The sequence below is a fragment of the Petaurus breviceps genome, unplaced genomic scaffold (genome assembly GCF_028583685.1).
Source record: "Petaurus breviceps papuanus isolate PSGF00001 unplaced genomic scaffold, PetGlider_PUasm1.0 126, whole genome shotgun sequence".
In the NCBI taxonomy this organism is placed as follows: Eukaryota; Metazoa; Chordata; class Mammalia; order Diprotodontia; family Petauridae; genus Petaurus; species Petaurus breviceps.
In genome coordinates, this window is record NW_027185655.1 from 24,856,749 (window position 1) to 24,874,250 (window position 17,502).

The following is a 17,502-nucleotide window of genomic DNA, read 5'->3' on the forward strand; positions in this document are numbered from 1 at the left end:
CAGGAGAAGGTGATTCCTGACAGAGTATTGTTTCTTAGAGTAGAAGTTCCCCTTCTAGGAGGAGTGGGAAGAACTAAAGTGTCAAGTCATGTCTTGACTTGATGGAAAATCTGGACTTGTGAGAGATACAGATAAGTCAAAAGTGACATCTGTTCAGCAGTTACACAGAGGTTTCACATGATAAACATTTGTTAATTAGCACTTAAGAGACATGTGTTTTGAGTATTTCTTTTGTTGTGGGGGAAATAACTAGCTGTCTTATAACATTATCTTCTACTTTGTACATAAACCTTCCTAGTAGGAATAACAGCATTCCTTTTGGAGAGATTTTAGACATGAGTTATACCTAAGCTATAAGTCAGAATCCACCACCATTATTTTGAGTTGGGGAAATATTCAGCCAGAAAATTGGAAGGGGGAAGAAATAGATTCCCTCTCTTTGGGATCAGTAATAACCCTAGAGCCAGAACTGCTAAGTGGGAATTATTGACTTTGGGTAATAATTACATTTGAGCATTACAAAACAGAGTGCTATATGAAGTCTAATGGATGGGAAAAAAGATCATGGAAGGCTTCAAGGAGGAAGAGGTGACATTATGGTTGAACTCTGTAGAATACATAAAAATTCAACAGGTAAAGTGGGAAAACAGAAAAACCAAAACATGAATGTGTTGTATATTTGGAAAACTGTGATAAAGTAATCTAATTTTATTGTAATAAATTAAGCTTGAAATAAAGTAGTATAAGACTGAAAAAGTAGGGTGACATTACATTGTAAAGGGCTATGGATGCCAGCCAGGGTTTGACCTTTACTTACTTGGTAAGTAGTAGAAAGCTACAACTTCAAAAGAATCACAATCCAAACTAAGAATTTAACTTAATTCTTGCTGGCATCTAATCCTTTTGATTCATGATTAGAATAGCTGATAACTGAAATAGTATCTTTTATTTTGATTAGATAATTAAGTTTTATTGTGACCAGGAACTGGATCTTTGGTGTTCCCATGAGTACATCCATCTATGTCCCAATACATTATAAAATCAACTTACATATATACTTTGCCACTAAATCTTGGTATATATTTTATCCATTACTTGATCCTTCTAACTATTGCCTTATGATCTGATTCAAACTGAAGACCTCACATACAATTTTTTTTCAAAAATAAGATTCATGGTTTAAGATCATAAGATCATAGATTCTAATAGAACTGAAAGAGAACTTAGACATCTGGACAACTTCCCCATTTCACAGAAGAGGAAACTGAGGTTCAGGGAGGTCAAGTGCCTTGTCCGAGGTGACACGGGTAGTAAGTAGCACTGCTAGAATTTAAAGTGGATCCAAAATCCATCATACTTTCCTCTTCCTGAGTCTGAAGTCAACTCCCTACCCTAACCATTGTACAATACTACCTTTACACACACATACATACACTCACATACACACACATACACTCGCATACACACACCTCTTAAAATTATCCTTTAAGACTTTATAGGGAGTCTGGAGGCTCCCTTTGTCCCCATTTTGGGGCAGCGGGATCTGAGCATCTCTTGCCCACAGAACCCTGGAACTCCCTGATCTTTCAGACACCCATGGAGCTAGGCCACCCAGCTGAGGCCCAGAAAGACCCCAGGGAAGCACAGGGGCCAGACAAGTACCTGGATGCCTCCTCCCTTCCCCTAGGAATTCAGCCCCAGAACACCAGTCAATTGCTTGGGGAGGATCGGGACTCTCTTCAGAAGCATTTCCTGTCTCAGGAGAACATGGGTTTCCTTTTTTTCCCACATCGGCCTGGAAATGATCAACTCCACTGTGGCTCATCAGAAGCTTTCTCCATGGGCACAACAATCCCACCTGTGATCAGACCTTTGGAAGACTCTCTTCACTCAACTGAGGATTTTGGGGTCTTCTGCCCCAGCCTCCTACTGGCCCTGAATCTCCACTCAGAGCTACTCCTCTGGCAATATCCAGGAAATCAAATCCAGAAACCCTGGGTGGCTCCCAGGTATACCAAAACCCTCATGGTGGGGAGGCAATGGAGCTCTGAACCTCAAGCAACTTCCCCTGTCCCTCAGGAACTCAAACTTCTCAATGTTCCCAACCTCAACTCCATGAGTTGGAAATGGGCAGAATCTGGCCTTCTCTGGAAATCATAGACTCAAAAGACCAAAGAGGGTCTAGACACCCATATATTGTACACAGAAATAGAGAACAGCACCCTTAGGTTTGAGAGAGGTCTGTTACATACACAAACAAATTCAAGAGATGGTTGAGGAAATAGAACCACAGACTGTCCTGTGTGAGAAACAGAGGCTAAGGAACATCTTAGGGGATGGGGCGGCTCCCATAACAAGGGATCTTTGTGAAAGAAAAATAAAGATCAGTGGGCAATTAAAAAAAAACTTTCTCTTGTCTGGCTTTTTTTTTAATTATTAAATCCATATACTTGACAAGGAGCTTTTCCACTTAAATAAATTCCCCTGGGGATGTGGCTGAAGAGCTGGTCGACTCCTTCAATTTAAGCTTCTCCTCTTCCTTCTTAGTAAATTGTAATGGCAAATATCAACTTCATTTGGTCTTTTTTATAAACATTGTATTTGTATGTGTTCATCAATCATAGTTCATACTTCCCCTTTCTTTAGCTCTTTAAGGTTTCCGTGAGCTTTGCTCACTATTTGTCTTGCATCTACTATAATCCCTGTTTCATCAACAAGAAAACCAGCAATTGGAAATTAATCAACATTCCCATCTTTAGCACACAAACATCTGGAAATAGTTACTCAATTTTCACTACAACAGGTAGTCTTTCCATTGATTTTGTCACCTAAATCAAGGGCAGTGTGGACAACTTGATTCAGCAACAGTGAGAATACTTGAGGGATGAAAGGTGGTTGGGAAACAGTGAGATCATAGAAATGAAGAACTTCTGGGAGCAAGAGGCAGCCTGTTAATTGAGGAAAGAGGAGCATTTGTAGTGAGAAGCCTTGGGATTCAATCCTTAACTAGTTACTTACTATGTGACCCTGGGCAAATCATTTAACCTCCCATGGCCTTCGTTCTCTCATCTGAAAAATGATGGGGCTGGACAAGAGAAGCCTCTAAAGTTCCTTATGGTTCCAGATCTATGATAGGAGAGGATTTGGGAATGTCTGAATGTCTGGAAGGGACCTGGCATTTTGTATCATTAAATTGCAAAACACAGAAAATGCAAAAGATAATACCTATTGCCCTTAATAAGCAGCTTTGTGTTCCTAATGAAAGAGGCTTTAGCTGTAAAGACCTCTTTACTATACTTTCTGTCCCTATGATTTTCAGCAAAATACTTTACCTCTCTGGGCCTCAGTTTCTGGTGCTTCTAATTCCTCTACTTTTCTCCTTTCGGCATTTCATTCTTTAGCTCTGCTTTGCCCCTGCTTTCTTTCCCTTTCCTTAGACTAGGCACCCAGGTTATTTATATTGTAGCTAAGGTTAAGAATTCCCTATCGGTGCTGCTCTGCCTATACTCCCCCAGTACAGTTTCTCACTTCAAGTGTGGTGAATATTTGCCTATCACTCTTGGCTGAGCATTTTAAAATCCTGGCATTTATTGATTCGCAGAATTTCTGTTCCTCTGGGTCTCCCCTACTCCCTTTCCCCTAGGAGGGGCTAAGGTGTACAGTACAAACAGTGAAAATACTAAGTACGGCCTTACTTGGGAAGGATGGGTTTTCATTTACCTGCTTAGCCCCGGGACTATTGTGTTTGCTAGCACTGGACACAGAGGAGTCACAGGGCTAAAAAATCCCACGGTGTCACTGACAACTAGGGAAGACACTAAGAGCTCCTGAAGCGGTTGTTCCTGCAAAAGCTTGATGTCTCTTTCCCCAACAAGATACTTCCCGGGACCCACCCAGATTCTCCCTGATCTGGTTCAGTAGCCAAAGTAGGAAGACGAGTCCAGTCCAGAGCAGTCTGGCTCAGGCTTTGCTGCTACCTCAGGGAAGGCAGAGAAGGACTAGGCTCCATTGGCTGGAACGACATGCTTGGGCGAGCGCTCCCTCTCGCAGTCCCGGTATGGCATACACTCGCTGCAGTTTCTCCTCTCTCACAGTTCGGTGTGAGTAAAATGTCTAACATACATCAACACAGGACATGTATGTCTGTCTAGCCCGCCAGATTGCATAACACCACACACACACACACACACACACACACACACACACACACACACACACAATCGCACGCGCGTAAGCACACTCCCAGAGTTAGGATGCTCTGTCTCTGCCTCCGTGGCAAGGTCCAGCAGATTCCCAGAGACTTGAGCCCAAGACTATGAAATGACCATTCCTGGACACTTAGCAGCAATCTCCAAGATACCTTTCGCCTGCCACGCAGTTGTGCTGAGAAAACTGAGATTGGAAGAGGGAAGACCCTCACTCTTCTCTCCCTCCCTCCTTCCTCTTCTTCCTCCTCCTCCTCCCCCTCTCCTAGAGCCTGTGTGCGCTCTGCACAGCGAAGGGGCCGCTATAAGCAGTGGTCGCTCTGGGCGCGGTGCTGCTGCTGCTGCTGCTGCTGCCGCTGCTGGAGCTGTTGCTGCTACAATCAAGGGACTTCCTCGGGCTCCTGGGACTTCCCAAGTGGTGACTGCTGGACACGGACACAGAGACGCGCCCCGGTTCTGCCAGTTGGGAGACGCGCCCGGAGAGTCCTCTTAGAACTACTACTCAGCGGCTCCCCTCTTTGCAGCCCCGCCTCGCCCTGCTCTTCCAGAAAGTGGAGTGGAATAGTTGGGGGAGGGAGGTTTGCCTACTGTTTTTTTAGCTGCTTTTCGCACGGAATTCCACTGTTGCCGGGCGCTCTTCCACCCGCCACCAGCCTTCCACTTTTTTTTTTTTTTCCCGTGTCTATTTGGGTGTTTTTGTATCTTACTTGTCCGTCCAGTCAAGATGAGGAAAGGTTTGGAAGCTACAGCGGCCCGCTGCGGATTGGGACTGGGATACATGCTGCAGATGTTGGTGTTACCTGCTCTAGCCATCCTTAGTGCCAGCAGCCCGGGCTCGGCAGCCCAAGGTAAGCGAGGCGCCCCCCTGCGCCCCACTCCGCCAACCCCGGGATTTCTCAGAGCCTACTGATTGCTTTTGACTCAAAGCCGCCCCACTTTGCATCTCCCCACATCCTCAAGAGGGCTTCCTTTTTACGTTTCTATTTTTCAAGTGTGGTATTTTGTGGTGTGGTATGGTGTGGTGTGGTGTGGTGTGGTGTGGTGTGTGTGTGTGTGTGTGTGTGTGTGTGTGTGTGAGCGCTCACAGGGGCATATCAGTGGGGTACTGCTCGTCTATGCGCTGCCGCCTCTTGGAATGAATAGAGAGTGTATGTGTGTCTTCACTTTCTGCTGCACATTTACAGTGTTGCATGCACACCCACAGTGTTGCATCTACAGATATACAAGACTCCCCCGAATTCATAGAGCTGGACAGTGCCTAGAGACGCCACAAAAACATACACTTGGTGACTCCTGCTTTGTAGGCTGTGTGGTTAGTGTTGACTCTGAAAGTACTAAATGTCTTTCATATTCAGTGCGTACGTTCGAGCGTGTGTGTTTGTGTTGAGTTTGTGTGTTTGTGTTTCGTTTCTTGAGGAGAGCAGGAGCAGCCCCCTAAAGGAAGCTGCTTGTGATAAGAGAGAGCTAAACACTTTGAAATGCAAACACCCGTTTGTTGCTTCTCCAGGAGTGCGGGTGTGTGTTTGTGTAACAGCGCACACGAAACCCCCAGACCAGTAAGTAATTGAGCTTGGGCACCAGTGAATGCATTCCTCCGCACCCATGCCCACTGACACCCTCCCCATCTCTGCAGAGAAACTTCCAACACGGGCATTAGGGGATACTTAGCTCCAGCCTACTCCGAGCCCTTCTCCCTGGGGCTGCTACCTTGTTTCCTGGCTTTATAAATGGACTGTGAGTGTGCCTTAAATCAAACTAACAAAAAGTCTAAGGCACTTGGGGGACGAAGTGGAGGGGGCAACATCTAGGATAGGAGGGGAAGAATTACTCGGGATGGAGAGGAGATCAGATGAGAGTTAAGCTGTGATTTTTGGTGCCAGAGTCTAATGTGGTGGCAATTGCCCTTGGCTTTCCTGGGAAGCTAAGAAGATGGAAGGGAAGGAAGGAAAGACCTATTGCAGCTTGAGCCCTCCTCTCTGAAACAGGAGCTCCCCCAGCCTTGGAAACACAGAAGTGGCTGTAGGGGACATGATGCAGTAGCAAATACCCTGCAATTGGAATGAGGAGATCTGAGTTCCACTCAAGCTTTGGCTGCACCCCTACTACCTACTATACCGGGTGACCTTGGGTCAGTTGCTTAACTTCCTCAGCCTTTAGCGGCAAAAAGAAGGGATTGGGTTATGTGATTTCTAAGGTCCCTTGCAGTTTGCAATCCTCTGATCTCTCCAACAGTGAGCTCTGGGTTTGGCTGTCACTCCTGTGCTGGAGCCTGCCGCCTTGGCTGCAGCTTTCTTCCCAAATTCAGCGAAAGGGGAGCTCTAACATGCCAGAGCTCTAACAAGATCGTATACACTCCAATTATGTAGGCGGAGGGCTGTAGGGAGAAAGAAGCAGAGTAGCCCTGGTCTACGAAAAAATGATTAGTATTTCTATTGAATTACTCCTGCATTAGGAGAACATACATATAAAGCGTAAAAGTTAATCAATGCATCCTTCCCCTCTCCGCCAGCTGCCCTGGAGTTCTGCTGTGCTGTTGTTACTGTTGTTCATGTTGTATTTGCCTCCAAACCTAGTCTGTTCACGATTTTAGAAGGTTTTTGGAGAAAACTGTGGAAGGGGTTTAAGCTTTGGAGAGGTTTCTTTAAATTGGTTAAAAGACCTCAGAATGGAAGGAGAAAGAAGAGTCATGAGCTCATCCTGAGGAGATCGGCTGGGGGGAGGGGGCTTTCCTGTTATAACTATGGAAAAGATGGTCTAAATCATAATTATGGGGGGGCAAAGAGGGGAGGAGGAGAGAACTGAATAAGAATAGATCAAGTTAAGGGCTCCAAAGATTCTTTTCTAGTTCATGCAAAGGAATATTTAAAAGACTAATGCCTGGGAAATGCAGGATCAATAAAGATAATCACCATGAAAGATAAGTGGGTTAATATTAAGAAAAGGAGAAAGGGAGAAATTAAAGGAATCCCAGCATAGAAAGACTGGGTGTTTGCTTACCCCTCCCATAGAATTTCTGTATCCTTCACTTTAATTTCCGACTAAGAAATTGTTTGAGTGTTGAACCTACCTTACCCCAAAGGACTAGGTCCTTCATAGGAGTTCTCTGCTTATCCCATGGGAAAATACATGTGGTCTTATTTATTGTATGTGTAAATTCAATACAATTCTTTTTCCATTTAGGTCATTCAATTCCCTGAATGTCTAAATGGGTGCAGCTTTATGTTATCTGAGTCCTGTGGTCCATAGAATTCCCAATTCATAACTTTTATCATTGTTATTACCTACTTTCAACTATATCAGCATTTCTATTTATACACTGTTAGCCCTTGAGTGAAGTTTATAAAGCACACAAACCTGGATTATTCTAATTTAGTCAAAAGCCCTCCCTTTCCAGTGAATTTCTTATTCAATAAAACTTTGGGTGTCTTCCATCACTCATACCTCCTTCCTTATCCCAATCCCAATCTTTTTCCTCATTGCCACTTCCCATCCCTTGACATAAGAAAGTATTTCTTTATGAATGGTTTGGAATGGTATGATTGTTTCTTCCATGGTAGAATTTTCATATTCTGATCTCAAAGTGGTAGAAATAAATTGATTCTGTGGATAAAAATATTATAAATAATTAAGATAAGGAAGTTAGTTGAACTACTTTTAAATCAGAAGGACAATTTTTCTTATTTTCAGATGCGTATTAATGGGAATATTTCCAGGAGGGATTTTTAGGCTTAGATTTATTCAATAATTAAGAAAGAAAATGACAAAAGTTAAAGAAAGCTACACCTTTTTTCTAATTGTGAATATATCAAATGCATTATGTGACTATTTAGACTAAAAACAAGAATATGCTTAAGAGATATTACTTATGAAGATTATTTAGTCTTTATGCAGGGACTCTTTTTTGTGTCTCTTCTCATTGTCTCTTCTCACTCTGGGTGGCTGAGAATCCTTAGCTCCCAGAGATTTGTGTCTGCTTTGGCTGGCAGAAATGAAAGATCTTAATAGGTCAAAGACTGAATTGTGTGTCTGTGTGTGTTGATACTTTCAATTCTTTCAAAATTAGAGTTCTGTCTTGTGTTATACAAACAATTTTAGGTCTGGATTTCACAAATCTGCTATTAGCTAGCACCAACTAGTGTCCTATGTGCTAACACCACTACCAAACATGAAGACAGAATTTCTGAAAATGCAAACCACACCAGAGTATAATAACCTGGCATTAGTTTATAGAGTATTGAGCATGAACAATGAAAACTTATGCATCATTTGTTGATATATATAATATATAATGTAAATATACGTGTATATATATTTATATTTATATTTTAGTAGTCACAGCAGATCAATGACTCAGTCAACTAGAATTTTTAAAGTACCTACTATGTGCCAGGAATTGTACTTAGGGAAGTACAAAAAAGAAGAAGAGAAAAACTAACACACATTCATAAAGAAAAACAACAAAAAATAAGTTTTCAAGGACTTCACAGTCTAATGATGAGCAATAAGGTACAGTAAGTGGAAGTCAGAGACAGCTGGCATATAGAAATGTGGCTTTTAACAAAGTTAGAATCAATAATTCCACTATTTTTGTTCTCATTTTTATATGCAGAAAAACCAAATTGCTCCATTCTATTCATTTGACATTCATTATCACTCAGACAAGGAACAATTTACTTCTCTCTAAACAAAGTAATTTTTCAGGTAGTAATTACTCACACAAAAATATGTCAGGAGGAAAACCTTAGGAAGAAACTTTTAAGCACTCATGAACACTCAAGTATAATTTACAGACCTACAAAACTGATATGCTAATTTATATATCATTCCTATTTAGTCAAAGCAAATTCCCTGAGGATATCTACTAGGCATCAAATTGACTAGGCAACCTCATTTTCTCAGTTTGAGTTATTATATGTTTGAAAATAATAAAAACCATTTTTATGTTTAGATGCTCCATAGATACAGATTCCTTCCTCCAACCCCTGTAGTTCAAACCAGGGAGGCTTAACTGTATGAAATAGTTAATTCTTTTCTTCTCTGATGTAGGTCAGTGACTTTCTAGAGCAGTAGAGGGAGTAATTCTTTAAAGAAAAGAAAGAAAGAAAATTTACAGAATTAGATTAGAACTACTAGCTCATGCCTCTTTTTGACAGATAATAAAAAAAGTTAAAATTCAGCAGCCTATGAACTTTTAGTCTTAGGCATCATCTTTTTGAGTTAATATTTTTATATAAAGCAGCACAGAGAAAATACAGGCTGTCCCAAAAGTCTCAGTGCTGTTTTATCCCTTAATAGTTTAAAGTTACACTAAGATTTTTGGGACATGCTATACAGTATGTAGTATTCTATTTGTCCCATAAATCAAATTCAGTAGAACTAGGATGCTAAGAAAACCAAGGAGAGAGGTTAAGTAAGGAACAGAATGCTCAAATTAGCAGTAGGAGACCTTAGTTCACAATCCCTGTCAGACACTTAACTGTTGGGTTACCATCTGCAAATAGTAACCTCTCAGAGCCCAAGTTCCTTCATCTTTGAAATAGAGTTAATACTGTTGCTTCCTTTGTGGCAAGGAAAGTGCTTTGCAGTCTTTAAGTATTCTATAATTATAAGTAGTTATTAGTAGGGACAGACTCACAAGTATTTGGGAATGGAATGCATTCGTTCATTCATTCCACAAAGATTTATTAGGCATCTAATGAAGTATAAAAAAAAATGTTTTCAGAATGGAGGAGGGGAGAGAGAGAACAAAGTTAAAATATACATCATACATGCTCTTAGTACATAGCGTCTAGAAAGGAAATAAGAAAACCAAGGTGTTGGAAACAAACAAAAAACATGGTAGGTATAGAAGAAAAGAATATTTCCCCACAGCATAGCCACACATAACATTGTTGTGCTCTTCTCTAATGAACTCATATAATACTACGCAACTTAGGGAGTGCAGGGACCAAAGGTTGTCAGTGGATATGGATATGCCATTTCCCCTTTGACTCTCAACTCTGCACACAAGTAATCAAGAAAAAAAAGGTTAAAGGTCACCAGTTCTCAGAGTTTACTATGGGTAGAAAAAAACTGATTCTTCAGTCCCTCAAAGGCACTGTATCAGATACCTGGGAAATGCTTCTAAAGAACCTGGGACATGCCAATGGGAAACTGAGGCTCCAAATGGCTTTGGAGGAGCCTAACTCTGCCATCCCTTCCTTACTCATAACTTTCATTGTTGACTCTTGGAAATCACAAAACCTCAAGCTAATGACAAGTTGTGCTTGTCTTTGATACTTAAATCCTTTGCTACAATCTTATGGCTTTGACCTTCCTATCTTTCCAGTTGAATTAATCTCGTCCCCGTTTCCTAGCTTTGCCCCCATTACACAGATACATACCTTTAGACACAAGGGCTCTCTGGAAATGTCTTGAAGGGTTGGAGTTGGGGAAGAAACAACCCAAATCAAAGCCCATACCCTATTGACAGTAGTTTAGTAACATTATCAATAATATAGAAAAGAAAAATAGATTTTCATATGTGTGTGGGGCTGGTTGGGTGTGTGTATTCCCTCAAAGAGAATAGTTAACTTTATAATATAGTACAAGAGCAAAAAGGTAGCTAAAGAAAAGGAATTGGAGTAGAAAAATTGATATCCATTTATACCATTTATGTTTGTGATTGTTTCTTGTATCCTAATAGAGATAAACATTCAGTTCCAGCATGACTATTGCTACTTGTGGGAGTTGTAGGATGTGACATGTTCTGATTTCTAATGTCGTCTTTTGGCCAAGAGCTGTGATTTGGCTACAGACCCCACAACAGTGTTTTCATGATACCCAGAATTGAGCTAATTTTTTTTTCTCCTTTTGACTGGTAACTGTGTTTCATTATTGATTCATTGATTCTGGACTCCCCACAGTCTCCAAATCCTGTTTATTTCTTACCTGAGTTTATAAAACCTATCTATAGGACTCATCTTCATTTTCATTGTTTACCAGGATCTGTTATTGTTTATAGATTTTCTTTTCTTTGGGCATGAGTGAAAAGAATGGGAAATTACTCCAATTTCACTGAATTTAAATAGTTTTTCCTCAGAGAAATAGTGTTATGGTCCTTTATACTTCATCTTTTGAACTAGAGCAATGAGGCCTTGAGCAGTGAGTGGTTTTTTTAATAGTTTCTTTTTCCATTACATAAAAAATAAATCTACTAATTGAATAATTTGTAGTGAGTTTTTTTCTTTAACTCTAGAGCCAAATACTTTCCTAGTGTCCAAGACATTCAATATAAAACTTTCTATGAGAGTCTTTTCATAATCCAATAAAAACAGAATTCTCGCTAGACTTTTGTCTCTGCTGTACTTGATTGTCTGGAATTATGAAAATGTTTTCCCTCTTATCATGACATTTTAAAATATATACTTTTATTTCAACTGAGTTCTAGGCAAACAGACTACTGTGGAATAGACATTTCCCTCTAAATGTTCCATTAATTAAAAATGAATGATTTTCAAATGAAGCTGAAATGTGATTTCCCTTATGAAGGATTTCTACCACTGGCAAGAGAGTTCTGGGTGGTGCAGTGAATAGAGCCTAGAAGATACATCATTGTGAGTTCAAATTAATTCTCGGACACTTATTAGTTGCACGACAGTGGGTAAGTCGCTTAACCTTGTTTGCCTTAGTTTACTCATCTGTAAACTGAGCTGGTGAAGGAAATAGCAAACTACTCTGGTATCTTTTCCAAGAAAATCCCAAATGGGGTCACCAAGAGTTGCATTTGACTGGACAACTAGAGTTCTGGCCCACAGCTTTGAAATGAAGATTAGAAAGTAATATATGAAATCTCCTGTTTACTTAAAACATACACCATCATCCAAATATAGGGCATGGTGTTAAAGTTTACTCCAACACTAATTAAATTGAAGTTATAATTTAAAAAGAGAAGTATAAAAGAGCCATATGTGCAGAGATTTGTCTTAACTAAGTGTATCCTTTATTATTAGCACAAGCAGCAATTCAAAATTGCTTGGTGCGGAAAAAGTATACCATGTGAACAGTCTAACCTTTGGAGGATACAGTTTTTAATTAAATATTCAACTATATCTCATTGCCAAAGTGGTAGTGGTACATATGGGGAGGGGGGGTAGCAGTAGGGCAAGAATTAATTAACTTGATATGCCAGTTAGATATTTTTATATTAAATAGTATAGCCAGGAATAATCATCTTAATATAAGATATTGATCCATCAACTTTTAGCTCCAGTTACCAGTCTTCTTCAATCATTCACTTATTTTAAAATATTATGTGAATAATTGCTTTATTTTCGTTAATCATTCTGTCATGGATTCTTACCTAATGTCATTTCTCAGCCATTATGAAAGCCATAAAATGCCTTGTAGAAATGAGCATGTGTTATCTTCTCTTTTCACTAAGGGACATAAACAACAGAAAAACCTCCCCTGTATTTAACCAGTTTATTGGTGAATGCTAACATTTTTCATTTTTTAGTCAATTTCTGAATTGATTTTCTAATCAAGCATTGCCCAATTGTAGTCATCATTTACTATCTTCCCTCTCTTTTCTATGGGGGGGGGGAAGGGGAGAATATGCGTAACAATTAATTTCCTAAATAGAAGAGAGAGCTTACACATTAAAATGACTTCTGCAAATTAGATAACAAGAACGTTGCTTAAGAGTCTAAATGTGTTATTCTAAAATTCAGGAAGCCTACTTGCTAAGCCTACCTACAAAACAGAAGAGAAAAGGTAGTGATTGTAAAATATACTTCAATGGTTTTTGAGCAAAGGCATTACTAATTAAATAAAATATAGACATTAAGTACAATAATTTGGGGGGTTTAACCAATGTCTCTACTTAGAGACTATGGGATATTTTTAGAGCTAAATTCAGTCTTTCAGTTTGTAATTAATGGAAAAATCTAGGTAAATATTCTATATAGTGTATGGATATATGAGTGTTAATTGCACTAAAGTTAAAGTTTTAAAGACCCTAAAATATTTTAAAAATTCAATCAGGTGATTTTTAAAAATAAAATGAAGTAACTATGGTTTTATAGCACTTTGTAATTACTATAACCACAAAACTGCCAGTTTTATATGGGTACAAAAGAACTTTTTAAATTCAAAAGTTGTTTTTGGGAGCTGTGGGGTGGGGAAGGAAGTGTTCAAACCAAAAAAAAAATACTTGACAATTTTTCATAAGTCAGGAAGATACTACATAATTTTCATTTCTTCCTTGATGCTACTTCTAATTGAGAGTGGTAAATTTTGAATTTTGCTTTCTATAATAAGCAAATGATATATTTTTATCTTGCATTCAGTAAAGAAAGCAGAACTTGTATTTGCTAAACAGACACTTTATAGCCACCCAGTGGAAGTGTTCAAGTTTAGCAAGCAATAATCTTGGCATTTCTATGGATAAAACAGTAATTACCTGGTCTGTCATTTTCATTAGCCTTTTTCCTTTTCATTTTACATGGGATGATGAACCAGAGTTAGCTTTAAGTAGTAAGTCAGAGATCAAATGCAAAGAATAAAAGAACAAAAGGAGAGAAAGAGAGATAGAGACAGAGAGAGAGAGAGAGAGAGAGAGAGAGAGAGAGAGAGAGAGTTTGAGAGAAAGTATATTTTCTTTGAGAGAAAGAGACAGAGAGTATATTTTCTTTTCCCACTGAGTCAAAACCTCTACCAGACAAGTATGCCAAATGGAGGGAATACAGAAGCCTAATTTTGTGCTAACTGCTTTAAGGGACTGAAAAAGAACATACGTGGTCAAATGACTTACAAGTGCTCCCTAGAATTAAGATACAAGATCAGGATTACATCATAATATTATTCACCAGGCCCTTTGACGTGTAACTTTTGTGTAAATGTTATCTTGATGTCTAGTAATGGGTTTATATTTTCTATAATTATAGATTTAATAACAAAAATACATATTGCTTTCAATGTTTGATTGCCTATTTAGAGCCTTAAACAGAGTGAAGCAATATGCTAATGGAAAACATCCAATTTCAGATCTTTGTGATTGAAGTCAACATTGATTTTAAAGGTGGTTTTATGTGCAACATAGGCAATTTGCAAGTACCATGCTTAGCATGAAGACTACCAGAATATTTAGAAAATTTTAAACTTACCTCATTAGTTAGTATCCGAATAATTTTTTTAAACAATTGGAGTTAAGTAACTTGCTCAAGGTTACACGGCCAGTTATTTCTACCTGTGATGCTAAGTATCAGAGCCCGGATTCGATCCCAGGTCATCCCAATTCTTGGGCCGGTGCTCTTACTAACTGCGCCACCTGGCCACCCCCAGAATAATTTAAGGTAAAAAGAAGTTTAACAAAAAAAAAGAGCCTGAGAGTATCAGTAATATTTTGCACTGATTTTTATAATTATTTTATAGAAAATTTCCCAGAAAAAAATGACATATTTCTAAGTAGCAGATATTGTATCTGATTCATATGGAGTATTTAGCAAATATATCATTTTTAATCTGGCTTATCTTTCCTCAGTTCGTCATATGTTTTGACTGAGAAGTTTATCTGATAATGGAATTAGTCTCATTAGCTGATATTAACTTTATATTTTGTAAAAATATTGGTACATTTAATTTGGAAATACATAAACATATTCACGGAATATGCTGAAAAACCTAAACTTGATTATCATGACAACATGTTATTTGGAATGTCCCCTAGAGGGGACATCTCCCTTCATGACATTTGTTGTTCTAGTGGCTCCTAGAGTGCTTTATGGGAGAAAGGGAGGAATCAGCTCTCTGATATAACAGTAATTCTTACTTTCACCTTGACTAAAAATGTAAAGGTGTAAAAAAATGCATTAAAAATGCAGCACTGGAAAGTAGGAAACCCTAAGTTTCTCTTGGTTTGATCAGAGAAAAGGATGTGCTAGTTTGAGAAGTCTAGAATTCTGTCAATAGTATAGGAGAAAATGTGCTATGAATATTTCAGTGGTTTTTCCTAAATATGCTGGGTTCATGTCAAATGATTTTAGAAATGAACTGAACAAATCACAGTCAATAGCTAGGTCAAATGTATTAAATGATACCATAGTTGAGGTTACGTGTAGTAAATGATACCATAGATTGAGGTTACATATGAAATACACATTACATCACTCCATCAATGGATATCATCTGACTTTATAGGTAAATACTTCCTACATTACTCCTGGAAACTCCTAAGTCAGGCTGATCATTATCACTAAGTCAACTGGCATTATTAAGCACCTACTATGCATGTAGCAGCTAGCACTGGCACAGATTCATTGACCTGATGTCAATGATTCAGGCTCATTATCTTCAGCCCCAATTGGCCTCCAGTCCTAACCCTTAGCTCCTGGATGACTCAAGCTCACTATTAGTATCCTGGATAATCCAGACTAGCTATCGCTTCCTATGGTCCCAGTGACTCCAACCCTAGAAGTATCCTGTTATCCCTTGGGTATTCCACAGTTAGAATATTAGTCAATAGACTCCCTTGGTTTCTGATGCAAAGGTTTCACTAGACTGGCTCCCTTTACCTTTGGGAACTGCCAAAATATAATTTGTTCTTCATCTTAATTCTCTCCTTTTGAGACATTTTGTTTGTTTCAAAAGCCATCTATAACAGTTGGAAATGCAATCTTCAGAATCCCTTTTGCCTCTGAGCTAATATTCTTGTTCTCCTGGGGAATAGGGACTCTGACTAATTCCACTGTGCTCAGCAGGTAGTCAGAATCTCACCTTTGCACAGACTTGACTGCTCTCTGGTGATATTTGATAGGCCAGCACTTTGTCAGTTCTTTTGGTACAGGTGGCTCTCCACCAGTCCATTATCTTTTCCCACCTAACCACTCTTGGACACCAAGGCTCTTTTTAGCAGGGTTCCATTCCCTGGTTGGAGTTTTTGATCTTAAATTCAACCATCATACCATCCCTCGTCCCTCTCTGAGTTTTTCCTTCCCCAAGGACACCGGTAGTTGGGTCTCAGCTGAAATTTCAGGTCAAGTTCATCCTCAGTTGTGAGTCTCTATGTCTTTTCCAGCTTCTCAAACTCCAAAACACAGACCAGTAGGTAAACATGATCCTTGCTCAAACAAGAGTAGGCATTGGATAATTAAGCCTGTGGTGTCATTTTCTGTAATATTATATCCATACATTAGAATGGTTACATTGTCATAGTTCCACTGAGTGTTCCTAGACCTTTCAACCATTACGCAGTTAAAGTGCTCAGCTTAACGGGTTGCCTTGAGGATAAGACATAGCTTTTGAATCCTAGAAAATTTAACAACATCTCCTGCAGTAACTTGAAATCAAGGGCTCAACCTGGGGCAGACGGGATTCCAGTAGGGAAGCCATCGGCAGAGAAATACTTCTCTGTATAAATTTTTCTGATTCCTGCTTGGGTATGCATGAGAGAACTGGGTGGAATGGCCTGTCACAGTCATATTCTTCCTATTACATTCTGTAAAATCTATATACACAAGCTTGAGAGCCTGGTTTGTCCATATGCTTTTGAGGTAAGCAGTTCAATTACCATATGATAGAGCTAGAACTAGAGAGGTCCTCACAAGCCATCTCATATAAACCCCTCATTTTACAGATGAAAAGACTGAGGCCCAAGGACATTCTATAGCTTACCCAAGATCACATGAGCGATAAGCATCAGAGGCAGGATTTGAACCCATGTGTTCTGATCCCACAGTTAGCATCTATTTCTTTTGGACCCGTTGAATGCAAGTCTCACACTTTCTACATATACTTGTTTATAAATTAATAAATTCTCATCTGTAACACAGGCAGAGTTCTTTCATTTCCCCAAGTTCTAAAATCATTATTTTCATCAGCATGGAGCAGTAGATCTCAGGTAGCATCAACTATTTGGCTTTATTTTGTTTCTAACATCTTCTTAGATAAAGAATTATGTGGCATTTCATTGTGCAACTCCACTTTCTGCCATTTTTTTCAAGAGGAAGGTGCCCTCTGGAGAGCAAAGCTTGACTTTGTAAGAGCTATGTCCCCTCACCCCTTTCTTGTCATAGATAGGTAGACAGATAGATAAAAAGAAATATAGATAGATAGAATTAAAGAGAGATAGATGATACATAGATAGGCAGAGAGATAGGTAGATAAACAGACACAGACAGATATACAGACAGCAAAAGAGATAGATAAACAGATAGACAGATAGACAGAAAGACAGAAAGACAGAGATAGAGAGATAGATAGATAGATAGATAGATAGATAGATAGATAGATAGATAGATAGATAGATAGATAGATAGAT

General features: G+C 39.1%; 1 protein-coding gene across 1 annotated transcript in view; it reads left to right on the top strand.

Moving 5' to 3' along the window:
- Positions 1 to 3,419: 3,419 nt before the first annotated feature.
- UNC5C (unc-5 netrin receptor C) overlaps positions 3,420 to 17,502 on the top strand; it is a 423,173-nt gene continuing 409,090 nt past the window's right edge. The window contains exon 1 of the mRNA XM_069094396.1: positions 3,420 to 5,053. Within this exon, the coding sequence (XP_068950497.1) occupies positions 4,930 to 5,053 (124 nt within the window). The 5' untranslated portion in view covers positions 3,420 to 4,929. The remainder of the gene's footprint in view (positions 5,054 to 17,502) is intronic.